The following is a 27,500-nucleotide window of genomic DNA, read 5'->3' as shown; positions in this document are numbered from 1 at the left end:
TGGAGAATTGTGTCGGAATGGCGAGTGGGAAAGAACAGGCGTTGGAAGACGCGCCAGCAGCACTTTATAGGTCTGCTGTATGGGAGCGGACCAGAAATCGTAAATCGAACCGAACCGTGGATTTTGTGAACCGTTCCACCCCTAATACACATATATACACACACACATATATACACACACACACACATACACTATATTGCCAAAAGTATTTGCTCACCTGCCTTGACTCACATATGAGCTTAAGTGACATCCCGTTCCTAATCCATAGGGTTCAATATGACGTCGGTCCACCCTTTGCAGCTAGAACAGCTTCAACTCTTCTGGGAAGGCTGTCCACAAGGTTTAGGAGTGTGTTTATGGGAATTTTTGACCATTCTTCCAGAAGCGCATTTGTGAGGTTGCACACTGATGTTGGACGAGAAGGCCTGGCTCTCAGTCTCCGCTCTAATTCATCCCAAAGGTGTTCTATCGGGTTGAGGTCAGGACTCTGTGCAGGCCAGTCAAGTTCATCCACACCAGACTCTGTCATCCATGTCTTTATGGACCTTGCTTTGTGCACTGGTGCACAGTCATGTTGGAAGAGGAAGGGGCCAGCTCCAAACTGTTCCCACAAAGTTGGGAGCATGGAATTGTCCAAAATGTCTTGGGATGCTGAAGCATTCAGAGTTCCTTTCACTGGAACTAAGGGGCCAAGCCCAGCTCCTGAAAAACAACCCCACACCATAATCCCCCCTCCAACAAACTTTACACTTGGCACAATGCAGTCAGACAAGTACCGTTCTCCTGGCAACCGCCAAACCCAGACCCGTCCATCAGATTGCCAGATGGAGAAGCGCGATTCGTCACTCCAGAGAACGTGTCTCCACTGCTCTAGAGTCCAGTGGCGGCGTGCTTTACACCACCGCATCCGACGCTTTGCATTGCACTTGGTGATGTATGGCTTGGATGCAGCTGCTCGACCATGGAAACCCATTCCATGAAGCTCTCTGCGCACTGTTCTTGAGCTAATCTGAAGGCCACATGAAGTTTGGAGGTCTGTAGTGATTGACTCTGCAGAAAGTTGGCGACCTCTTCGCACTATGCGCGTCAGCATCCGCTGACCCCGCTCCGTCAGTTTACGTGGCCTACCACTTCGTGGCTGAGTTGCTGTCGTTCCCAAACACTTCCATTTTCTTATAATACAGCTGACAGTTGACTGTGGAATATTTAGGAGCGAGGAAATTTCACGACTGGATTTGTTGCACAGGTGGCATCCTATCACAGTTCCACGCTGGAATTCACTGAGCTCCTGAGAGCGACCCATTCTTTCACAAATGTTTGTAAAAACAGTCTGCATGCCTAGGTGCTTGAATTTATACACCTGTGGCCATGGAAGTGATTGGAACACCTGATTCCAATAATTTGGATGGGTGAGCAAATACTTTTGGCAATATAGTGTATATTTATATACACACATATATCTATACACACACACATATATATATACACACATATATATACACACACACACACATATATACATTCTCACATATAAAGCCTTAAATTGCCAAGCTCCATCTTATATCAGAGATATGACTGTTTCATCATTTTCCTGAAAGAGCACTTCGCTCTCAATCTGCAGGTTTACTAATGGTTCCAAGAATTTCTAAAAGCAGAATGGGATGCAAATCTTTTGGTTATCAGGCTCCTGTCCTGTGGAACCAACAACCAGTTTTAGTCCTAAGTCAGACACCCCATCTACTTTTAGGGTTAGGCATAAAACTTTCCTTTTTGATAAAGCTTATAGTTCGAGAGGCTCAGGTACAGATAGCTAAGTAATCTAAGCCAGTGGTTCCCAAACTTTTTTGGCTCAAGGTACCCCTACACATTTTTCCACCCAGCTGTGGTACCCCTAAACTTACAATGATTATTTGATATTATTTTTCTGTCATTTTTTTCAAAGTAGTAAAAAAAACATAAAATGAAGCCCCTCGCCTTAGAATATATTTGCTTACATCAAAATAAATTTATAAAATTGTTAAAATGTAAAAATGTACATTCAATATAAAACTCTCATCAATTTTTGAAAAAGTGACCTCGTGGTACCCCTAGGTGCCGCGGCACCCACTAGGCTATCTGTATAGTTATGTTGCTGTAGGCCCTTTTTTTTAAATCATTCTATCTCTATTTGCCTACTCTGCAGAATCTGCGAGTTCAATCTATAACGTTATGGTCTCCCTGTTTTTTCATATAGTAGCTTCACTTAGTTTCCGATTAGCTGTGACACCATCCTGGAGAGAGCACGGCTGGTATTTCTCTCTGAATTGATCTAGACTAAGGTTGTAAACTCGGGTTTTCGGTTTCACAATAACTGCTGCGAGTTAGTTTAAACAAATCTGAGTAGGTCCACATAGAGTTAAGCAAGTATGAAAAGCCACTATCAGTGGAGCACCGATTTGATGAGTTGATGAATCCAGTATTCATGTCTGTTTAGGCTGTCCATTACTTGAATCCAATCCCTTGAAGCACTATGACAAAATGTAAAATCATTATTAAAGGTTTAAATTATTTTTGAAGTGAAATATAGACACATATTCTAATTTTTCTTTAGAAAAATATGATTAAATCTGAAATGAGAAAGAGCTTTGAGGCACTTAGATCTACCTGCACAAAAAAATAGAAACAGGTTGAGAGCGGGTGCGTGGTGTGCAAATTAGCTTGGATAAAATTAATCTGTGGGTTTAAAAATGCAAATTATATATTTCAAAGATGTCGTAAGTTGTAACAATACTCAAAGGTCAAGGTTCAAATTATAAAGTGTCTTCAGCCATTAGGTCAGTATATTGTCCTCAACCAGCTCCCAGATGTTTGTTTGTTTCAGTCAGAGTACAGAAATACTGACCTTCGGGCCATCATCAGAAGATTTGGAAATTTGTTTAAAGAAAAAAACCTAGATTGGAGTGCATTTCAACAAAATAGATTCTTACACTTAACCTCCTAATGAAGCTTGGAAACATCAATAAAAAAAATCAGACCATATGTTCATTAAATATAAGTATAAATACAACTGGTCACACATTATAATTTGGGTCCTGATACTCACTGCTGATGTCCTAAGCAGTAAGACTGGATATTGTAAGGAGACCGGTGATGGCTCACTCTGATTTTCTCATCTCGATCAGCTGTAATGATGTATTGGTCATCTATAGAAATGGTCTAAAAGATAACAGAGACATACAATCAGTCATCTTTCTCTGTATTAAAGCCAGTCAATACTCAAACATTTAGGACCTCATAGCAATTACATAAAAACAAAATACAATCAAGCAGACAAGCTGGATTATAGACATTTTAAATACAGTTTCTTTAGCTAGGCTGAAGATGGTTGCCTGTAGCACAAATTTATACTAAAGTTATTTTGTGCAACTTAAAAGCTGCTTTCACATTTCTTTCATCTGGACTTGAGTGTATTGAAAAACATGCAATTAATTGGACAAAACATGAGACATATTTAAAGATAAGTGAAAGCTCAAAACCATGGGTCTGTTACCTGTGTCTCCAAAGCCACAAGTGGCAACAATATACTCAACAATGCCTCATCACTTTGGATTATAATTATAATATCCAGCTTTTTTTTTTCACCAACAAATATTGAACTCCAAAAATACATTTACTAAATCAGGTATGTCAATAGTCTTTAAAGGTCAATGTTTTATAATTTTCCTGTGTTGCTTCAGCACAGCCAATTTCCATTGATTGCAGTTCAGCAAAAGCCTGTTTATCAGCTATCATCAGATTCAGCTGTGTTGCAGTAGGATTTTTTTAAATCATAATTTTCAACAAACAACCCATTGAAAATGTATTCATTCTTTTTTTTTGAAAGTTTGATTCCTTTAATTCAAAACCTAAAATGGTACAGTTGTTATTTACTACGGATCTTCTTATAAATTATCTTTAGGTTGTGTACCCATTGTAGCTCCAAACTTGTTTTAGTAACTGGACTGAAATCAAAAAATGGCTCTTTGGATTGTGAATGTCACAGACCTCTGTTCTTAACAGTCTAAGGGCCCAAATCTTATTAAGTGTTTCTTAGCTTAAAGGTGCAGTTTTTACCATGTGGCTTGATCCCAACAGTTGCATAACAAGCAATGAAATAGAAGGTCTGGAAGTGAAACTAAATTAAATGGTGCCCACTACAGCGTGAAATCAATGAGTAACGTCCACCAATCACAAAACACAGTCCGTTGTACAGTATTAGTTCCTGAGACGTCAATCATGGTCGTCTGCTTGTCCCTCCACTCTGTGCATGTAGCCTGACACATAAACAAATTGACCCACCAATGATCATGCAGGACGCCATGGCTGGAAGCTAGGAACTGTTATGCTACGTTCACACCTAAAGCAGTAAGAGCAGCAAAAACGCGGGTGCAGCTTCATTTTTTATACTTGTACAACTCTAGTTCTGATGTGTGGCTGAAGCATCTCTGCTGCTCTAGCTGTGTGGTGGAAAAAGTGGGTTTGATGCGCGTTGGGTGGAGCTACCCTATGCTTTCTTTGTCTGTAACAATGGCAGCTATATTTGCTGTGATCAGTGGGTAAAAAGGAGTTTGAATAGATTTTGAAGTGAGAAAGTTCACCTGAAAACTTTATTAGTGCAGTCAGTTCATCCAGATTACCATCCTGCCTTCAAATATTATTGCTGTGGGAGCAACTCAGACCCCCGTACACCGGCAGTGCGCTGTCACTAGGAATCCCATTCAATAGCAGCCTCTGGCCCAGTTGCCTCTTTGAGGTTTGCCACAGCGGCTGGAAGGCATTTATTGTGTACGTACTCCAAACTGCAGATACCAGGATAATAAAAGCGAACATGTTTTGCCGGCAGATTTCAGCATTCTAAGTTAATTAAGCCGTTAATAAACTGTTTCAGAGGAGTGATCATAGCGCTCTGCATCAATGCTGTGTCTGTCTTCCTGCCAGCTCCCAGATCAGCGAGACGGTGCAGGACCTTTTGCTGTGCCATGATGCGCATCAACCATTGACCTTGTATGTAAACTAGATGCTTTTGCTCTGCTGCCTCTCTGCTGCTTTAGGTGTAAACGTAGCATTATGTTGTTGTTAGCTTGTGTCACGAGCACTGGGTCTCAGCTAGTTTCTTTCTCTTTCTCATCTGAACATCTCGACAGACGGCATGCACGTTCACGTATTTTGAAGGCGTGGTTTCAAGAGGTGGTCTGAAGGGAAAGGCATGGTTGTGTATGTTAAAAAATATAGCTTGCTGGAACTTTTTCCAAGATCTCCTACAGCAACTTAAACACTTAGAAGGTAGGTCAAACCAAGGGTTTAATTTAATGAAAACAGAACTATTGGCTTGTGCTTTAAAATGCATCAAATTATAGATTGGGTCTAACGGTTTGAAGGTATTAAGATTCAGACAGTTTAAAATGAAATGCTTCAAAGGACAAAGATGTCAGAAACTTTAGAGTCCCCATTTTTGGAATTAAGTGGAATCAGAAAAAAATGCGTCTAAATTCTAAAAGCTATCTTTCTATAACAATTGCAGACAAATCCAAAAGAAAGGTTAAAAGAATAAAAACTGTTCACTCACTCTCCGAGATGATGACTTAAAAAAAACAAAAACAACCGCACCAGCATATGGTCTCATATCTAATGGCAGTCACGCTAGCTCTGGCGAGCACATAGAGTGCTGTGTGGTTCTAAGAAATGCCACCCCACACCATTACTGACCAACTGCCAAATCATTCAGGCTATAGGATGTTGCAGGCAGCAGAACTCCTTACATGTTGTCTTCAGACTGTCAAATGTGCTCAGTGTGAACCTACTTTCATCTGTGAAGAGCACAGGGTGCCAGAGAAGGATTTGCCAATCCTGGTGTTCAATGGCATACTTCAACCCTCTTGCATGCTGCAGGGTGGTTGGCATGTGCAGAAAGTTTCACTTTTGGGGGCTGTGGGCTGCTGGAGGTAATTCTGCAGGGCACTAGCAGTGCTCCTCCTGTTCCTTTGCACAAAGGTGGTCCTGCTGCTGGGTTGTTTGCTTCCTCCATGTCTCCTGTTAGCCCCTCAAGCCTCCTAACACTACACTTGACAGACACAGCAAACCTTTTTGCCATGGCTTGCATTGATGTGCAGTCCTGGATCAGAGACACTACTTGAGCCACTTGTGTGGTTTGTAGAGTCTTTCTAAAGCTACCACAAGTGTGAAAGCACCACCAACATTCATAAGTGACCAAGACATCAGCCAGAAACCATAGGCACTGAGAAATGGTCTGTGGTCCCCACCCGCAGAAGCAGTCCTTTATAGAGTGTTTCGAAGTGCCAATAATTTCCACCTCTTGTCTATTCCATTTTTCTCGACTTGGGTCTCAAATTTTAAGGTCTTTGTTTAAGGACTTTTATTTTAACTACTAGTCACTATCAAAGCTGTAGATACCCTCAATGTATTTCTACAAATTCTTTTTTATATTTTTTCCTTCAAATAGTAAAAATTAAAATCCAAACAGTAGTGAAATTTTAATTACTGCGGTCACTTACCCACCCAGCTCCCAATCCCCACTCTAAACTAGGCGACTTCTTTGAGTCTACTAAGCAGCTCTGGTTGAGAAACTAAAAAAAAAAATGTAATGGGCACTAGTGGTAGACAGGAAGATATGTAACCTGCAAGTCTTCCCCTCTACTGTGGGTCAGACAGCCACTGCAACTCATGATAAACAGTACTGCAAGGGTTACACTAGCCCGCTTTATATGCCTCCTCTCTTCTTCTAAGAACTTGCTTTGCTTCTTTGACACATGAAGTTATGATACTATAAAACAAGTCCGTCAAGTAATGTGTGGACGCTGTGCTGTTTCCATTTTCCTCTTCATTAATGCGATTGCAAGGCAGATTGATTAGGATCAGGCTTGAGGCAGGCGGTGACATAAAAATAATGACTATCCTCATGTAGAACCTAAACCTCTTCAAAATAAAAGTTCTGATCATAAAATGTGAATTCAAATCTAGACATTTCACTCAAGCAGATCCCTTTAGATTACATCGTCCGTCATCTTACATTCAGGATACTACACCTGATGACTGCATGGAGATATTACAGTAGGGGTAAACGTATTACTATTTATAGCATTAAGGATGCCATTAAAAAGCAATGATAGCTACATTGAGTATTGGTCATATGATTCTGATTAATACCGTATTTTCACGACTATAAGGCGCACTTAAACGTCTTTTTTCCCCCTCAAAATGTGCGGTGCGCCCTTTGGTGCGGTGCGCCCTATGTGTGTTGTAACTGCGACTTTTGAGACCACCTCATTGAGGAGATGATGAAAGAGTGGCTGAATGTAAGGAGACCAGGTGTTTTTTTTCCACTCATCACCATCGCTGTTAATATGTAACTCCATGTGTGCCCATCTCACAGCTGATGTGAAAAACATGGGGAAACAAATTAACGCTGTGCTCGCTGTTCAACCGCTCGACATCGGTGTGAACCGGACCCAGCAGGTGCAGCAGAAGCAGCGAGTTTACATGCAAAGTCAATGGTTGACGCGCGTATAGGCGCAGCAAAAGGGCCCGCAGCGTGTTTTGAGCAGCAGGCCCTGCACGTCGGGAGCGTTTAAGCATCTGCCAACGCGCTGCTGCAGCTCGAGATGGAAAAATTTAAGTTTTGCTGCTGGACGCGCCGCATCAACCAATCAGAGAAGCTGATCTGGGAGCTGACAGCGAGACAGACACATCGCTCTGATGACATATGATATTAAGGCAAATGAAAAAGGCTGGATGGATGAGGAGATGATGAAAGCGTGGCTGAGGCAGGTGTATGTGAGGAGACCAGGTGTTTTTTTTCTACGCATCACCATCTGCAAAAACAATCCAGAAATAAGTAAAAAATGGCTTAAATTAAGTATATTTAGCCTTAATTTGAGCAGGTAAATAAGATGATTTGCCAATGGAATTAGTATTTTCACTCTTAAAATAAGATAGTTAGATAATATTTACTTGAAATAAGACGATAAAATAGTTTTTTCTTATTTTAAAAGGAAATTGTCTTGTTCCATTGGCAAAGTGTCTTACTTACCTCCTCAAATCAAGGAAAAACACACTTATTTTAAGAAAAAATAACTTATTGAGATTTCTATTTTTTGCAGTGCTGTTAATCTGTGACTCCGTGCCCATCTCACAGCCGATGTGGAAAAAAAAGAAAAGATGAATCAAATTAACACTGTTCTTGCCGTTATCCCGGGAGGTCTGACAAAGGAACTTCAACCGCTCGACGTCGGTGTGAACCGGCCGTTCAAAGTAAGGCTGCGAGCGGCGTGGGAGCGACGGATGACCGACGGAGACCACAGTTTCAGGATAAGTGGAAGGCAGCGCCGGGCAAGTTACGCCACCGTTTGCGGATGGATTGTAGATGCTTGGACTAACGTGTCTGCTGGCACTGTTGTATGAGCTTTCGCAAAAGCCAGCATTATTTCTGAGGAGCTGCCCGGCACGGAAAGTGACTCTGACAGCGAAGAAGGGGAAATTGGCATGTCTGATTTAGCGCAGCTGTTTAATTCAGAAACAGAGGATGATGACTTTGATGGGTTTGATTAATACTTTGTAATAAATACATGAATAAAGCACAATCATACTCAGTTTTGCTCCCACTCTATTTTTCTACCTGAAAACTTAATTCAACAGCAGCCTCTGGGTCTCCTCCGGGTTCACCGCGGTGGCTGGCAGGTGTTTTTCATCTAAATAATCTAAATCTTGCAGCTATATTTGCTGTGATCAGTGGGAATAAAGTAGTTTTAATATGTTTTTAAGTGAGAAAGGCCACCTAAAAACTTCATAATTGCAGTCAGTTCATCCAGATTATTATCCTGCCTATACTATTTCTGTCGGAGCCGCTCAGACCCCCACATACCAGCGGTGCGCCGACAGTAGAAATCCCTTCAACAGCAGCCTCTAGGCTGGGCAGCCTCCGGATTCACCGCGGTGGCTGGCAGATGTTTTTCATCTAAATAATTTAAACTGCAGGCACCAGGATACCGGTAATAAAAGCGAACAAATTCCGTCGGCAGGTTTCAGGAGTTTAATTTAATTTAGAATTGATCACAGCGCTCTGTCATCTGCGATGTGTCTGTCTCACGGCCAGCTCCCAGGTTTGATTAATACTTTGTAATAAATACATGAATAAAGCACAGTCATACTGTTTTGCCCCCGCTGTATTTTTAAATACGCAGTAGAGGTATTTAAATGTAGTAGAGGACATGTACCTGTATATAAAAAACGCGCCCTATAGTCCGGTGCGCCTTATGTGTGTGTTAAATACAGAAATGGGACACATAACTGAGAGTGCGCCTTTTAGTACAGTGCGCCTTATGGTCGTGAAAATACGGTACATCTCTAATACTTTGTTGAGGTTGCACCACTGAGTTTCATTATATTGACAGGTGTTCACAATATTTTTCTTTTTTTTATGATTAAACTTTCATTGATTTTAGGCCCAAGTTTTTAAAGAACATTTAAGAGAGGAGTAAACAAAACAGGGTGAAATTGAATACACAATCATATGACAGAGCATAGAGTAAAAAATAAACAATATAACAACAAGAACAAAAAAAAAAAACCTACCAACTTCCAAGACAGTTGAGCTCAATCCTTGCTCCATATCTTAAACAGAGGTAACCACCACAATGCTATACATCCCATTGTCCCCTCTAAAATTCCCAATCCCCAGGTAGTCTTTCAGTGACCATATCTTGAGATGAGCCCAGTCCAGTACAACCTTTATTTCCATACACCAACCCAAGTCAAAATGATCACTGCATTCAGATTTCACAACTTAGCTACCCTGAAATGAGTAGACCTAAAAACAGACCCCATTTCTCATTATATCTATCAATATTGTTTGTTAAACTAAAGGATATCTTTTCAAAAGCAGCTACTCTGCCTAGCTCTGTCATCCAGTCCTGAAATACTGGGCCCTATGCATCTTTCCACTTTCTCATTATCATCTGTTTACCTATCATTATACTTGTCTGAATCCAATTAGCTAGGGCTTTTTCAATATGGGTCAAGGGTTTAGGGTTACCTAATATGTAAAGACTGGGGCATAAATCAAAATCCACTCCAATGACCTCTGTAATATTTTCGTGAACCCTTTTCCAAAATGTTTGAACCTTAGGACATAACCATAGGGCATGAGTCAGTGTGCCCAACTCACCTACACATCTCCAGCAGTCTGACGTTTCTTTCATCCCTAGCCAGTCTATTTCGGTACCAGTAAAAGCGATGAAGGACTTTAAATTGAATTAACCTAATTCTGATATCCCTGCAGAGTTGCTTAGTAATTCCAATGATTATATCCCACTCATTTTCTGTAAATGTCCTGTTCAGATCTGTTTCCCAATGTTTTTTCAAAGCTGTGTTGGATGGAAAACCAGAGTTGCTCATAAGTAAGGAATAATAATGGGAAGCCCCATGCCTCCTCCCTGCAATCCGTAAAATCTCCTTAATGAGGTTCAAGCCCTGGGGTGGTGTGTGTGTAGAGCCGAAAATAGTCACAAGGAGGTGTCTCAGCTGAAGATATCTCCAGAATTGATTGATATCCAGCTTAAATTGTTCAACCAGATCATCAAATGATTTAAGAACACCATCTCTATACAGATCACCTAGAGTATTTACCCCCTTGGACACCCACTCTTTCCACATTGGTGGTGATTTACCAATAAGGAGTTTTGGGTTGTCCCACAGACCGGAGGATATACTTAAGAAAGGGTTAATCTTGAACATACGAGATACCGATCTCCACAGTCCCTGAAAATGAGAGATAATAGGATGAGATTGGGCATTTGGAGGCATTCTGGCTGACAAAAAGAGCAATGGAGGAATGGAGATACACAATGACTGCTCTATTGCGTACCAAGGTGGCGCTCTCTCCGGAGGTAATGCCCAGTGTGCTAATTGCTTCAGATTGAATGCGTAATAATAAAATAAAAGATTTGGCATTCCCAGTCCACCTTTCATTATTGGCTTCTGTAGTTTACGTAGATGTATTCTTGGCCTTTTACCGTTCCATGAAAACTTGCTGCAAAGAGCATCAAATCGTTTGAAATATTTTATAGGGATATTTAGTGGGAGAGACTGAAGAAGATAATTAACTCTAGCAGAACAGTTCATTTTAATAACATTAACTTTTCCCCATAGAGAGAGATAAAGAGGAGACCATCTTTCAAAATCTGTGCTACCAAACTCCACCTTCTGTGCTATTATCCGGTTATATTAATATTTAAGCTTTGTAACTGTTTTCAAGTTATGTGGGGAATAGATTTGCTTTAATTTGTTTTCTGCCTCTTTCACTTTCTTCTCCAAATCTGTAAGTTTCCATAAAAGAGATGAAGGACGAGGAAGGTATAATCCCTCCCAGTGGGGTTAAGTAGCCGCCACACATCCACAAGTCCCAGGGCTGAGCACAGTTTCCTAATTGTGAGGAGTGACTTTGGGGGTTTGGTCTTACTGGGGACACTTCTATCTAGAATCGCATCCATAACAATATTCATGTCCCGAGCCCAAATAATGGATGACTTCCCATCTCAGTCAATTTACATTCAAAGTTAGCAAAAAACAAAGGGTCGTCTATATTCGGGGCATATGAGTTAGCAAGTATTAATTCTCTTCCTTGAACTTCAGCTAAAATAATAAGGAACCGCCCTTCCTCGTCCTTCATCTCTTTTATGCATTTAAACTGTAAATGTTTATTCACTAATGTGATAACACCTCTGCTTCGGCTCGTTCCAGGACTACAGAAAGCACATCCCACCCATCCTCTCTGTAATTTTTTGGAGTCCATCACAGACATGTGACATTCTTGCAGAAAAACGATATCATACCTGGTGGATTTCAAACTGAAAAGGACCTTATTCCTCTTTATGGGGCTCCCCAAACCATTAACGTTCCAGGTGGCTAGGCGCAAGTTATAGTTTAGAGTAGACATTGATACAGTTTACAAAGAAACATGACTGCATTAGTAAGCAAATTCCATGTATTGTTATCATGACTGAGACTGTCTTGGATGTACAAAAAAGAAAAGAGAAAAACAACAACATAACAACAAACAAAAATAAAACTGGGGTGCATGAACATAACGGTGCAACCCCCGAGCACTTCACACTGAAACTCTTAATAGTCCGTAACTGACAGTAAAGCTGCTGTCAAAACTAAGTCCAACCGCAGCAGCCTAACAATAATGCCACTAGATATGTAGGTAATTGGGTGCGTTAATGAGAACCAGACTAACTGTATAGAGAAAAAACTACTTTCAAACCTTTTTTTTTTTTTTTACTTTCAATATAGTTTGAAGACAGCAGGTGAGATCACTTACGTTACTTCGCTAGTAACGGAAAGAAGAGTAAACGGGAATATCGATCTCCATAAAGATGAAGCGGGAAAGTACTGGGTTATTCCATGTCCTCATTAGCCTAGGATAATTCATTTCTGATGAAGTTCATTGCTGCCTTGGGGTTGTCGAAGCGGCGAGATCCCTCTTTTGTGGTGATCGTCGTAGCTGGATACTGCAGAGCAAATTTCACTCCACGCCGATGCAAGATTTTCTTACACTCCCTGAAGGCATCTCGCTTGGCCACCGTGCCCCTTGAGAAATCCGGAAAAATCATCACTCTCTTACTGCTCCAGCGAAGTTCTCCTTTCCCCTGGGCCGCACGAAGAAAGCGCTCTCTATCGCCTGAGCACATAAACCTCGCAATCAGAGTCCAGCCGCTGCGTCTGTCTTTCGAAGCTCGGGGACCCAGTCTGTGAGCTCGCTCAATAAACCGTTCCTTGTCTCCTATTGGAGTGCCCAGCATGTCAGGTAAAACCATCTCCAAAAACTTGACTGGGTCACCCGATTCACAGCCCTCTGGAAAGCCGACAAATCGCAAATAGTTTTGTCTGCTGCGGTCCTCAGGAACGGCAGCAGGCAGGTGAGAGTGCAACTGCACGCACTGTGAGGCAGAGACTCTTGGAGCAAGGCCTGGTCTCCAGGAGGGCAGCAAAGAAGCCACTTCTCTCCAGGAAAAATATCAAGAACAGACTGATATTCTGCAAAAGGTACAGGGAGTGGACTGGGGTAAAGTCATTTTCTCTGATGAATCCCCTTTCCGATTGTTTGGGACATCTGGCAAACCGCTTGTTCGGAGAAGATAAGGTGAGCGCCACCACCAGTCTTGTCTCATGCCAACTGTAAAGCATCCTGGCCTGGAAACTCCTCTGATCTTAATCCCATAGAAAACTTGTGGTCAATCATCAAGAGATGGGTGGACAAACGAAAACCTAGGAATTCTGACAAAATGCAAGCATCGATTGTGCAAAAATGGACTGCTATCAGTCAGGATCTGGTCTAGAAGTTGATTTGGTTGAGAGCATGCCAGGGAGAATTGCAGAGGTCCTGAAGAAGAGGGGTCAACACTGCAAATATTGACTTGCTGCATTAACTCATTCTGTCATTAAAAGCTTTCGTTACTCATAATGATTGCAATTGTATTTCTGTATGTGATTACTACATCTGACATACACACATGAAAACCAGAGGCCAGCAGATCATGTGAAAATATAATATTTTTGTCCATCTCAAAACTTCTGGCCATGATTGTATACTGAGCTTTGTCATCAACAGACTGGTACTGAATGATGCTTAAATGAATCAAACTTTGCCCCACAGACAGACAGATACCACTGGTCTTCTAGTCCTGGAGCAGATATTACACGAGTACACAGCGCAGTAAACGGGAGATCCCGCATGTACTTGGTAGAGGATCGCTGATTGAGAACTGTGATTGGGATCAATATTAATTAGGGCTGGGTATTGTTCAAAAGTTTTCGGTTCCGGTACCAATACAGATACCTTCACTTCGATACCGGTTCCTGAACGATACTTTTTTCCATACCAGTTTTATAATATCAATTCGAAGAAAAAGAAAATTACACAACATAAAAAAGTACAAATCTTGAGTTTTATTTTAAGCTCTGATTTTCCCATTTACATTTTTCCTCTTGCATAAAAAAAAAAAAAAATCAGTGTCTAATATTCACTGTCACATTGTGAGGACCTTTTCACTTAGCAGTTTTCCTTACATGTCTGACAACCAAGCCCGTTGAATGGGATCCTATTGACAGCGCACCGCTGGTATGTGGGGGTCTGAGCGGCTCCGACAGAAATATTGGAAGGCAGGATGAACTGACTGCACTGATTAAGTTTTCAGGTGGATTTTCCCACTTAAAAACATAATAAAACTACTTTATTCCCACTGATCACAGCAAATATAGCTGCAAGGCAGAGAAAGGATAGAGTAGCTCCGCCCAACGCGCGTCAGAGCCACTTTTCGACCGAGCAGCCAGAGCAGCAAAGCTTCTTCAGCCGCGCGCCAGAAGCTGGTACAAGCAGCAAAAAAAGAAGCAGCAGACGTGATTTTGCTGCTCCCGCTGTTTGAAAGCAGCATGCTTCACTCCGCTCTGGCTTTGCTCTGCCCACGGGCTGCTGAGAGGAGGATGGTTGCGCCGGCTGCGGTCCGCTCTTCTTGCAGTCAAACACCGAGCAATATTCTGCTCTTAAAGGAATAGTACACCCAAAACATGATTAGCCTTCATTTTCTACTCACCCCCATGCTGAACAACACTCTGGAGTACTTTTTTGATATCTCAAATGCATCTGGAGATCTGGGAGGCTTCTTGCTGTCTGCTGACATTCAAATAATGGAGGTCTACGGTGCCCGAGACAGAAAGGTCCATAAAAGTCCACAAAAACGTGTCAATATTCCTCCATACTGCTCGTCCAATGTATTCCAAGTGTCCTGAGTGGGTAGCATCCAGAATTTACTCGAAACGAAGTCATTTAGAATGTTTTTAGAGCATAAACAGTAGTGTACAGCGCGTTCAGGACGCTACGGAAGCCGGCAGACCAAACCAGATGAAAGTGCGCATTCAGCGTCTGCTCTGCCGATAATGCAAGCGTAGAAGAAGAAATGTGCTGTTTACCTGTGCAAAGAAAGAAACAACGAAAGAAAAATGTCTGAGGACTTCAGTGTTGAGGAAGAGCATGAGTTCTTTGCCGAGCTGAATGCGCTGGTTTGGTCTGCCGGCTTCCGTAGGCTCGTGAACGCGCTGGCGCGCGCTTTCAGGAAATACTATACACTAATGTTTATGCTCTAAAAACATTCTAAATGACTTCGTTTCGAGTAAATTCTGGACGCTACCCACTCAGGACACTTGGAATACATTGGACGAGCAGTATGGAGGAATATTGACACGTTTTTGTGGACTTTTATGGACCTTTCTGTCTCGGGCACAATAGACCTCCATTATTTGAATGTCAGCAGACAGCAAGAAGCCTCCCAGATCTCCAGATGCATTTGAGATATCAAAAAAGTACTCCAGAGTGTTGTTCAGCATGGGGGTGAGTAGAAAATGAAGCCTAATCATGTTTTGGGTGTACTATTCCTTTAAATTGTTTCAGTGAACGATGTATTGCATTGCGCACTATTGGCATCAGTCTTAATAAAGTGAAGGCGCGCTTTTGACCTGGGGGGCATTTTAAAGGGGTTCCACGACGCTCGCAACCAGTTCACAACAGATACACATGAACCCTGACTGTAGGAGTGACCACCTGTGTATTTTTCCTGGATGACGCAATCACGTTAAGTGTTACAGCCAATCACCGAAACTTGGTACCGAAAGACGATGCATGTTTCGATACTCTGTAGAACCGAAGCATTTCGGTCGGTACCATAAAAGAACCGATGTTCGGTACCCAGCCCTAATATTAATGCTGAGCAAACATTAAAGGAAGAACACATTATCTATTTTCTTTGGCGGCGGAGTTCAGTTCTCATTAAAATCTGTGGACATTGTTATACCCGCAGCTGAATTCTCTCACCAATTAACATCTAAGATTTTGCCAGGTAATCTGTAAATAGATCACCAAACTATAGCAGTAAAATTGCCTCTGAGGACAAACTCTGAGACCATGACTTTCAGGAGTGGCATTACCTTTCCAATACAGCAACAAATTAAGTAAAATCTTTACAATCTACAGTAGTTACTAAGTGCTTTTTTGAACAACAACTCAAATGCTTAGCACACAAGCTAACATTATTCTCGAAGCATAACACACACAGTCCTGAATCGATTCAATTTTGATTCATACAGTTCTAAACCGATTAATTTCGATTTGATCTGTTTTAAAAAAAAATGAAAGTGGTTCAGCTGTGTTTCAAAATACCCATGTATTTTATTTTTTTCCTGTCATATTAAACGCAAAGTGCAAACTTGTAAATCGGACAGTTTAAACCTGAGATGTAAAATAAAATGTCTCAAAAGTGCACACTTGCCTTTGAAGTGAAAAAGTGAAGCCTCACTCAAGCAATCAGACGTGACACATCAGACATGCATGAGCTGCATTATCTCCACTGTACAAACCATATGTGCAGCGTTGTTTGTAACCAGGGTTCCTACAACTTAAAGCAAGTTAAATTAAAGACTTTTTAAGACTTTTTAATGCCACTTGAAATAAAAATTTAAGACCAAATTCACAAGAAACACAAGAAAAACCTGCTTGCGACAACTTTACCAAAGGTTTATTTTAACATAAACCACTGCACTAATGTTTCAAATTTTGAAAAGTAGGAAGAAAGCTAAAAACACACAAATGACAGATATATTTTAACAATTATTTAACTGAATTCACAAACTTTGTATTAGCAGGAAACAAAACAAATCAGTTTTAAAGCCACAACAGAACCAGTGCTAAGTCTTTTTTGCAGCTATTTTTCTTTGTATCGTTTTCTTAGTATGTTTGATTTGGTGATAACTGGAGGCGTTGCAGAGACAAGGGTGGAACAAAACTGAGAAATACCGGCTGTTTCTCCGTAACTCCATTTTAACGCTTTGTGTTTCTTGCTTCGCATGCGACTCCACTGCCTTAATTCCCATCATTCCGAGCTTGAATGACTTCTTGCACAAAATCCACTGTGCCTCATGAATGTTTCCTGGTTTTAGTCATGGAGAAAACTCTTGGCTGGAGACAATTTTGGTTACATTTACACTTGCTCATATTTTTCCAGACAAAGAGTTAATGGTGCATCTCCCAAATGTCCCGGCCGCAACAACGCTTTTATTGGTTTCGCCATCGGATATTATGGAACCAATTATTTTTAAATACAAAAAAAAAAGGTCAGTTTTAATGTTTTATTTAGATTACAAAAATAAATCATAATAAAAATAAACCTATTTATGATGTTTTAAAAATTAAGACCTATGAAAGACTGATTTAAGACATTTTAATACCAATTAAGGCCTTAATTTTATTTTGAAGAATTCAATGCCTTTTAAGACTTTTTAAGGACCCGCGGGAACCCTGGTAACAACTACATGGTGTTTGCTGGTCAGCCCCCCATTTGGTAATGTCTTCAGGCAACCTATTTGCTGTATTTGCAGCTCTCTGGCTTGAAGTCATCTTGAGAGCATCTTTCCTGCTCATTTGACTGGGAAAGTCCCATGCGTTACTATAAAATGAATTGATTTCATTTCCCAGACATCGATTTTGCAAAAATGTAAAGGAATCGATTTTTTTACCCAGCCCTAATCACAACTCAATCTGTCTGCTCTGGCTATTAATTCTCCCCCAGTCTTTCTCTGATCTCTTGGGGCGTGAAACAGGCTTATAATTATGGGGTTGTGGTCCATCTATGTCCCAAAAGCGAAGATTTTCACATACTTTGCAAGTGGGAAAACCTGCAAAATTTGCATTGTACAAGATTGGTTTCTTCCCATCACGCATACCACTTGATCCTTACCACAGCTAGCAACATTGAGAGGTGTCCCATCTTCAGCTCACCCTCCCTTTGTGGTTCCAATACAGAGAAGGAGTAAACATCTCCAGACTTGTCAGCAACCAGCAGCTCATCCTCAGCCTGGCTGAACACCATTGATGTACACCTCCTCGTCACCCACCTGTGTAACACACACACACACACACACACACACACACACACACACACACACACACACACACACACACACACACACACACACACACACACACACACACACACACACACACAATTGTGTGGACATGCGCTGCATACTGTACAAACAGAAGCTGCTGCTGTTTGAACCTTACTAAGAGTAGCTACAGTTGTAAAGATGCATTAGCAACAAACTCGGCAAACTGTCAGCATGGTTCTACTGTGGTTCTGTTGCTCGACATACCCTCTCAAACAACCCATGAGGCTAATAGTAACACTGCTGTGAGATTCATATACATTTTCTAAAGTCCACATGTATTTGACCATTTTTTCTGGAATCTTTTTGCTGCTGTAAATACCAGAATTTCACTATTACTGGACAAAGGGATTTCCTATTCCATTCTATTCTGTCTTCACTGCATCATAAAATGTGAGGAGGGTACTGAATGTGATTGGGAAGCCGAACAATGGCTGGAATCCCAGGTTAACTAGATTCTCTCCACATTTGGGAGTTTCCCTTCTTTGTTCAGCCACTGCTGCTTTATCTTAATCAAGGAAAGTTGCTTTTGACTGGCTTTTTTTTTTTTTTTTTTTTTTACTGAGCACAGTCTTACAGCATGATGTTCACATTTTCATAGCACATGAATCTGTGAAAATAAGGGGTATGTCTTTAAAAACCAAGCTAATAACAAGCATCATCTGACAAAATTGGACTTCAGCTACAACACGCATATCTTGGAGATAAAAAAAAAAAGTTATTTTTGTGAACAATGTGCTCTTCAAAATCTGGTATAGACTCGGACTCACTGTGTACTTGCAGCTAGGTAAACACATATGTTACCGCCCCTTCACCAGATAGAGAGAAAACTTTGAAGACAGGAATGGAGTACAAAATAGATGGTCTTGTCGAGCCGAAATTGACTTTTTTTTCCCCTACAGCAGGCATCCCCAAAGTCGGTTCTCGAGGGCCGCTGTCCTGCAGGTTTTAGAGGTTTCCTTGCTCCAGCACAGCGGATTTTAATTGAAAGCTCATTAACAGGGTTTTGCTCAACTGCAATCATCATAATCAGCTGTGTTAAAGCAGGGAAACCTCAAAAACCCACAGGACAGCTGCCCTCGAGGACCGACTTTGGGGATGCTTGCCCTATAGGATGCAGCATCATTGCTGTGCTGGTGGATCACTGCAGATGCAGGTGAATCAAAGCATTGTTTCACTGGGTTAATTTGATAGTTTGCATATTAGAGATATGAACTTTGCCTCTGAATACAGCGGAAAGGGTTAGTAAAGACACAAGAAAGAAAGAAGATAAGTGTAAGGTAGGGGTAGCTTTCACATACCCCCACTATTTAAAGAGCACAGTAATTGCCATGTTATTTGATTTTATATTAGCCACCCTTTAATTAAGCAAACTGCAGCATGGACACTCTTGCTGAATGGAAGAACTATCAAGACAACTGACTATGATATTGTCAACTGTATACATAGAAGCACAAACAAGGACTGTAACTTTCCACAGGCCTAACCCACATACAAATATCCAAATGTGTACCTGATGCTGATGCAGTGCCACAAAGGCTCGCTCTGAAATAAAACCAGCCGCTTGTTGTCATCAGTTAATGCCATTAGTTTTCCAGAAGCAGACACTGCGAAAGAAAGGACCTTGTCACTTCCTGTGTCCTCTGAAGCATCACCATCACTGAGGATAGAAAAGACAGTTTTCACTGTAAAACTGATTCAATCTTATACTTAGATACAAACTTTCTCTAATGTAATCTTTATACCTGCTATTTACAACATTTACACCTTTGGGTCTCTTTTCAGCAGAGCTGCAGTCAAACACAAATGGCTTTCTGCAAAATAGCACAAAGTAGTTAGTGCATTGGATCTGAATGATGTCAAAGTAGGGCTGGGCGATATAGAAAAAAAGCTCATCGATAAAAAAAAATGCATATTGATCGATAATTATTGAAAAGATTTGAAACCATATTTTATGTGCAGCTCTGCCTGGACTTTTTATAATATTGCTAAATGATTTAATTTTAATAAAAAACACAAACACAGACTTAATTAAATCTTTATTTAACCAACTTTTTTAACCATAACAGAATTGTTTTAAAGAAAAATAACTTAAGAGTCCTGGGTTATGTTATTAAACACTGACAAAGAATAAACTAAAGTGACCAGAAAAGTGACCAAAATAAATATAACAAATAAATAAATGCCCCCCCACCGCCGCCCCCGTTTCCTGCTTTAACCTGAGTTATTACTTTGAATTTCATATGTCGGTTCTTTACTTTTCTACATAACAAACCACTAATTGTTTAAAATTACTTAATTCAGAATTTTTTGGGTTATCCATAAGTACTGAACTTAGCTGAATCGAGCCACAAAACTACTGTAAATAGCAGTTTCAGCTGACGCTCTTATAAGTGGCGTAGTAGCACAGGCACACTTAGTAGGGTTAACTAAGCGCACCCTTTCCGAGACTGTCGTTCTATTGGCTGGAAAGGTTGCTAGGCGACGATCCAACTGCAATCCACGAGAGAGCAAAAAAAATCCGCAAGCAGAGCCTACGGGTTTGCAAGCGTATTTGAGACTCGAGCAGAGCGCAGTTTGTGCGCGAAGAGAAGGAGGCAAGCGAGAGGAGAAAATATCTGTGCAAGAAGCATTAAATCTGAGAAAAGAAACAAAGATTTGAGAGAGAAGAGAAAATATTTGAGAGAGAGCGCATGTTTTGAGTGTGAGCATTATAAGTTTTGAGTGCAAGAAGATGAAATTCTTTTCTCAAATTGAAAATTTGTGCTCTTGCATTATGGCAGGATAATTTCCCCATACATTTCATTTCTTTCACAACCCTCACAAAAATTATTATTACTCTTCCCTAGTACAAACAAAACTCATTCAAGTAGGTATGTCCAGTTCTTAATCTAGTATAAATTATCTCTTACTTCTGCTTCTTTCTCCAGAATTTTTTTTAATCACAGACTTTTGAACCTTAACAGTTTCTTCCCCACTGCCATTAGACTGCTGAATGTTTTGTAGAATGGGTTATTGAATTGAATTTATTATATTTTATCATTATTTATATCTAAAATAATAAAAAAAAATGTTAGGACTGTAAATTTACAGTCATTTTTACTATTTTTCAACGCTGCACTTTTAAAAGATGAATTTGTCCAGTGAGCTGTTTCCAAACAAAATTTATTTTTGTTTTACACCTGTGTAAACAAAATAACAGATAAAATCTGTCTAAAGTCTATATAATCTTCTTCCCTTCTCATCTTCATCCCATATTTTTTTTTGCCATATTTCTGTTTCTTTCTTTTTAATAATTAATTTACCTTCCCCTTTCCCAAACGGGATCTGATCTATATTCTGCTTTCCTAAAGCCTCTTTAGCTATCTTGTCTGCCATTTCATTTCCTCTCACCCCTTCGTGTGCTGGAAACCAACAGAACTGTACATCTATTCCATACCTAAATAACTTAAACCTAAACAAACTCTGATGAATTTCTAGTACAAGGTCTTTCCCATTTCCTTCTGAATGAATCCTTTCTATTGCAGCTTTAGAATCCGTGCAAATCACCACCCTGTCCGGTCTAACCTCCTCCACCCGCTGTAAACTAATAATAATTGCTACCATTTCTGCTGTGTATATAGATACAAGGTCTGTTAATCTTTACCATAAACATATATTACACTCTGGAATGAATATCCCTATTCCCACATTTTCTTTTGTATTTTTTAACCATCTGTGTAAATTAAATAAATTACAGTAAATAACTATAACACAATTGTCTAATATATGCTAGCTTTAACCCCAACTTCATTAGGTTTCCATTCTCTTTTCATTTCATATATTTTTAAGTCAACGTTTGTTTCTGCAAACAAACATGGTGGTACAGCACTGATTGTGTTATTTTTAGAGAATTTCTTATCATCCAACTCATATATTTTTGCTGTTCAACCAAAGCCCTTTCTTGTAAATTTGGAATATTTCCAACAGTTCTTAATAATGTTTGCTGCTGGGTTTTCTTCACTACTGCTTTTAATTCTGATCCAATACGAAAGTGACATTTTGACCCCTCTCATTTCTAAAGGACTTTCTCCAGCCTTTATTAAAAGAGCATTAATGGGGGTAGTTTTAGTTGCTCCAGGAATAATACGTAATGCCCTATATTGTAATTTATCTGCTATTTGTAGCAATGATTTTGCTGCTGCTCCATATACCATAAATCCATTATCTATTGCTGATTTCAAAAGTGCCCTGTAGATGTTCAATAGTGACTGCTTATCACCCCCCCAATCATTCCCAGCCACAGCTTTCATGAGGTTTATTACTTTCTTTCCTTTTGTTTCTAACTGATTAATATGCATCTTCCATGTATATGAACTATCTAACCATAATCCTAAATATTTGAATTCTGCCGCTCTTTTAATAGAGTGATCATATAATTTTATTTCTCCTATATCAATATTTATTTTATTACTGAAAATCATATAACAGGATTTACTTAGTGACAATTTGAATCCCCATTCATATGACCATTTTTCTATTTTATTAACTGCTCTCTTTATATTTTTAACTACATACGAGACATTCCTTCCCCTCGACCGTATGGCTCCATCATCTGCATAAAGGGCTGATTTAATGGATTCATCTAGATTTAAGAATATATCATTAATCATAATATTGAAAAGTACAGGACTAATTACACTCCCTTGAGGAATGCCGTTTTCTATTTTAAAAATCTTTTGAGTATTCCACACAAAACTTTTACTCTAATTTCCCTATCTGTAAAGAAACTTGCTATCTAGTTATACATTCTACCACCTATTCCTTTATTTTCTAACTTATTCAATAAACCTTCACTCCACATTGAGTCATATGCTTTTTCTAAGTCAAAGAATACTGCTATTATCGATTCTCTAATTTTTAGTGCTTTTTCTATGTCAGAAGTCTACAGTCATGTATAAGAGTAGATTTTGAATGCCCAGCAGATACTATCACCACCGACGACAGCGTTCAGATAGATGTTCTGCACCATGTGGCTAACTACTCACGTGGAAGAGTTGTGTCTCTCCTTCCTTTTTTCCCGGTGGCAGCGAACAAAACCTCAAATAATTAAATCAGTTCCTACCTGTGCTCTTTGGTGTGAATCGCTACGACTTTGCTACCGCATGCTGAAAGAAACCACTCTCCATAGAAACCCACGAAAGACATGGCTCAGTGCCCCAGACACTTAAGGCCTGCTTGTCGAGTGACCTAAAAGGAAATTAGCTTACTAGCAACGTCTTCTTTTTGTGTTCTTTATTGGCGTTTGGTAAAAAAAAAACTATAAAGGAGGGCATTTACCGCCACCAACTGGCGTGGAGTGTGGCTCATCTTTAAATAATATCAAAAGTTACCGTTCTTAACTGAAATTCTATTAACCAGTTGTGTTTTCTTTAAAAAAATAACATATATAATTATAATTTGTATAGACTTGTTCCAAAGCTTCTTTGTTATGTGTCTTCTATATCAACTCTTTCTTTATTTCTTTGAAATGCTGTCCTCATGTCTCTTCTTTCTTGTTCATATTTCAGACATCTCAATAAAACATGTTGTATTGATTTCTTCTCTCCACAATATTCATACTTTCTAGCAGCATGCTTTTGTATTTTAAACAGTTTGGAATTGAGGCCTATGTGTCCAAATCTTAATGTGGTTATTAATGGGTGAGAGGTGGCCTAATGGTTAGGGCATAGGGCTTTGAATCCTGAGGTTGTGATTTCGATCTCCCACAGACTGCCACTCTAGCTCCCTCAGCAAGACCCTTAACCCCACACTGCTCCCTGGGCGCCACGTAATGGCAGCCCACTACTCCCCAAGGGGATGAGAAGTAATTTCCCGCTGGGATTATTTGAGTACATATAAAATATATATATAGATATATATATACTTTTCTTCCTTTCTATTCCTTCTTCAATTTCTTTTTTTTCCTGCTTTCTTTTTTATAAATAAAAAACATCTTCTGTAAATTTCTCCACACTGCCTTTTCTGCCACTCTCCAGATATTGTTTAAATATACATTTACCATCTGATTTGCTGAACTCAACTACAAAAGTTCACAATATTTCTAACTGCTCTATTTGCATCTGATCTCCCATTTCATTTCCTTTTATGCCAAAATGTGCTGGTACCCATAGAAATATCATTGTTAATACATACTTTCTAATGTAAGTATTGTATGCAATATTTCCGGAAAAAATGTCTAGCCTACTTTCTGAATGATTATGTCCTAAACTCAGCAATACAGAACTTGAATCAGAAAAAAATATATATTGTAATCCTCTTTCTTATTTCTACATGAAATTCTGGTATAACAAAAGTTATTCGTACTTCTTCAACCCTTTTTGATGCATCTGTATAGATCTTAACATACTGATAATAATTGTTTATGTATCCTTGTATTATATTTGAGTTTAAATTGCATTTCTTATAATTTCCTTTTCATCAATGTCATATGTACCATCTGTTTATCAAAGTATTAAGTTTCGGATGATCCAGGTTATCTTAAATTAAACCAATAGGTTATTGCCAATTGTGCTCTTCTCAGATGTAATTGTATGTCACCAATTTCGCCTGGAGTGCTGCTATTAGGTTAGTTTTAAATGCATCTGTACAAAGTCCAGTACTCAAATAGTTAAGCCCTGAGGGATGATGGTCTTAGGAGAAAATTCCACCTGAAATTACTGCAAGTACAGCTCCTAAACTATAAATTGAAAATATGATTATTTGTATTTGTATGACAGAAAGGCATTGAGGAATATTTTTCAGGTGGAACCAATATTTGAATTGTCACCATGTCCGATTTATAGGTGATTAAACAAAGTATAAATGAAAAATGTCTAGTTTGCCAAAATGTATACCAAAATAAACACTCCACCATGAACACCATAAAAACCCATTTTAAACTCTGGATGAACCATCAGACTATAACTCAAGCAAATTTGGAATGAATAAGTTGGAGGATGCATGTTCCACAAAGGAAAATTATTTTGATACAATTGTACCAAAAGTGGCCAGATTTTTGCCAAATGCATTTTTCCACTCATTAAAGGGAATCTGGTAAGACAAATATGCTGATTTACATTATTGGAGACCTTCTGCATGACACAAAGCATTTTTTTACTAAGATTTAGCAATTGTTTTATTGAAATTAAGCATTGAATACACAATGTCATTAAACTGAAAAGAAAATAATACAAATTGTGTAATTTTTGTCATCAAACAGGGATATTTAATTGAAAACAAGAATTAGAAATCCAAAAACTACAAAAATCTAAAAATAAATGATAATCCGGAGCTTCTGTCAAGAAAATGTGTAAAAAAAATTATTGTTATAAAAACAATTTCAAGAAAAAAAATCTAATGTAAATGGATGTGTGAAAATATAAGAATAAAGCTTTGTAAACAAATTTGCCAAAACAAACTATGAACAGAGTAATTATGTAAATGCATGTGTAAAAAGCAATTTTAAATAAAACATGGAAATAATGTGCAGAAATATGTTGTCAATAACAAAAATGTAAAGATCCACTAAAAACAAACATGGGTAACAATATGTGCAGAAAACAACAAATTTGGGGACATGGAGGACGCTTCGGGGAAAATGTGGGTGCAGGTGGCTCGGTGTCAGGGTGGTCTGGACTGTGCCAAATGTCCCTGACATCAGTCACTAGTATAGCAAGACAAACCTGCTTTCTAGCTTTCGTCAGTCCTTTCTTGGTGCAGATGAAGGAGTCCTTTTTGTTGGAGCAGAAGGAGCCTTGTGCTTTCCAGGTTTTGAGAATAAACGTAGCTGCCTAGAAGTTGGTTGGTACTCATCCTCTTCTGAAGCATCATCGCTGTAAAACCAATCAAATATATGTTAAAGAATATATTTCCTTTGAAAACAACAATAATTGTAGTTGCATCTGATAATGCCTTCTAATCATCATAGGAACATAAATCTAAGGAAGTTGTTGTACATCAGGACTAACATATGTATTTTCAGATTTTTGCAAAATAGACATCTCACCTTGAAGATGATGAAGTCTCAGCTGTGGCGGGGGACTTGCCCTGCTGTATTTGTGATGGTCCCAGGACATCCTCGGGACAATAAAAATAAAAGTTTATTGCAACAAATTAGTTTATTACACACAATACTAAATGTACTAGCGGAATAACAGTTGGTATTTCAAACTGTACAACTTTCCCTGAATTAATCTCACATACAGTACACCTGGATCCCTTGTTCTGCAGCTAGCAGATGGATGATGGGACACTATAAATAAATAAAAAATCCAGTGAAAGCAGCACATAAAGCGAAGCAGCTTTTCCTCATCCTTGTCAACCTATCCAAACAACCATAAAATACATAAATATATGAAGAACGTGAATATTGTAAATTTATTTTTTCCAGTTTTTCTTTTAATTGTCATTACAGTCACAAGTACAGAGCAACAAAATTAACTTTCTGCATATAACCCATCCCCTTTGGGAGCAGTGGGCTGCCATTGTATGGCACCCGGGACGCAGTGGATTGCTAATTACCCTTTGGTAGTATCTGGTTAAAGTAAAGCGGCCGCCATATTGGTACTCCCTAGTTAGACCGGTCGCAATGTAAACAATATGTGCGCTACTGCAACAAACAAAGATGATCTAATTTTCAGGGGGACTTTTAAAATAAAGATAAATTCAGTGCATTGACACACACTTGCTGTTATGTCAAGGCATAAGTTGATTACTTTAACTTACAATAAAAAAAATAGGCACGTCACATTGCACAGTCATTATGAGGTCAATGAGGTCTCTAAATCATGTAATATCATATTATACATATCCATTACAACAAAATTATTGTGTTAATTTAGTGTAAAAATACTGAAGTGCCAAAAGTTCTAAATTGATGTACATTTAATATACATATATTGATGACGTTATTGTTGTTTGAAAAGTATTACAAATAATTTCATGATCATGAATGATGGCATATACTTTTATGATCTGTCTGTGTTTTAGCCTTTAAAAACGTTTGAGTTGCTTTTTTTTCCATCATTATAACATGCAATATATTTCAGTGCATAACTTTTTAAAATGAGAAATACATCAGAAACGGCAGTGTCAACCATTTAATGAAGATTTACTACACTGACACTTTGCTACTGAGCAGCCTGGTTAGCACATTAGGAGCTTTTACACACACAGCAAGCCTATGTTGTGTAGCAAGTGTGCAACACTAATGTTGCAGGCTCTCCAGCCTATTGTTCTACAAGCTGAAAACTAACAATATAAAGTAGATTTGAGCAGATGTTTTTGGTTACAAGCTTCAAATCAGAAGTTGAGGCCAAAATGCTCTTTTCACAGTGAGATAAAGCCATTTTGGCCTGTGGAGTTGTAACAGACAAACCATTAATGATACAGCCATGATCCTTTCTGGCAATCACCTAGAGCTGAAAACTAACAATATAAAGTAGATTTGAGCA

General features: G+C 39.2%; 1 protein-coding gene across 4 annotated transcripts in view; it reads right to left on the bottom strand.

Annotated features, from left to right (window-relative positions):
* wdr4 (WD repeat domain 4) overlaps positions 1-23,306 on the bottom strand; it is a 35,635-nt gene extending 12,329 nt beyond the window's left edge. Inside the window, exons 1-5 of one of the 4 annotated variants that reach the window (XM_038294139.1) lie at positions 23,132-23,304; positions 19,773-19,841; positions 19,541-19,687; positions 17,820-17,976; positions 3,083-3,195 (exon numbers count right to left, since the gene is read on the bottom strand). In XM_038294139.1, the coding sequence (XP_038150067.1) occupies positions 3,083-3,195; positions 17,820-17,976; positions 19,541-19,687; positions 19,773-19,841; positions 23,132-23,214 (569 nt within the window). In that variant the 5' untranslated portion in view covers positions 23,215-23,304. Of the gene's footprint in view, positions 1-3,082; positions 3,196-17,819; positions 17,977-19,540; positions 19,688-19,772; positions 19,842-23,054 lie in introns of all 4 variants that reach the window. The other 3 variants (XM_038294141.1, XM_038294140.1, XM_038294142.1) reach the window with 3 other exon arrangements.
* Between the last annotated feature and the right edge of the window lie 4,194 nt (positions 23,307-27,500).

This window comes from Cyprinodon tularosa, unplaced genomic scaffold, assembly GCF_016077235.1.
Source record: "Cyprinodon tularosa strain WSP-4 unplaced genomic scaffold, ASM1607723v1 ctg335, whole genome shotgun sequence".
Classification (NCBI taxonomy): domain Eukaryota; kingdom Metazoa; phylum Chordata; class Actinopteri; order Cyprinodontiformes; family Cyprinodontidae; genus Cyprinodon; species Cyprinodon tularosa.
This window is presented reverse-complemented; position numbering and strand designations above follow the sequence as displayed.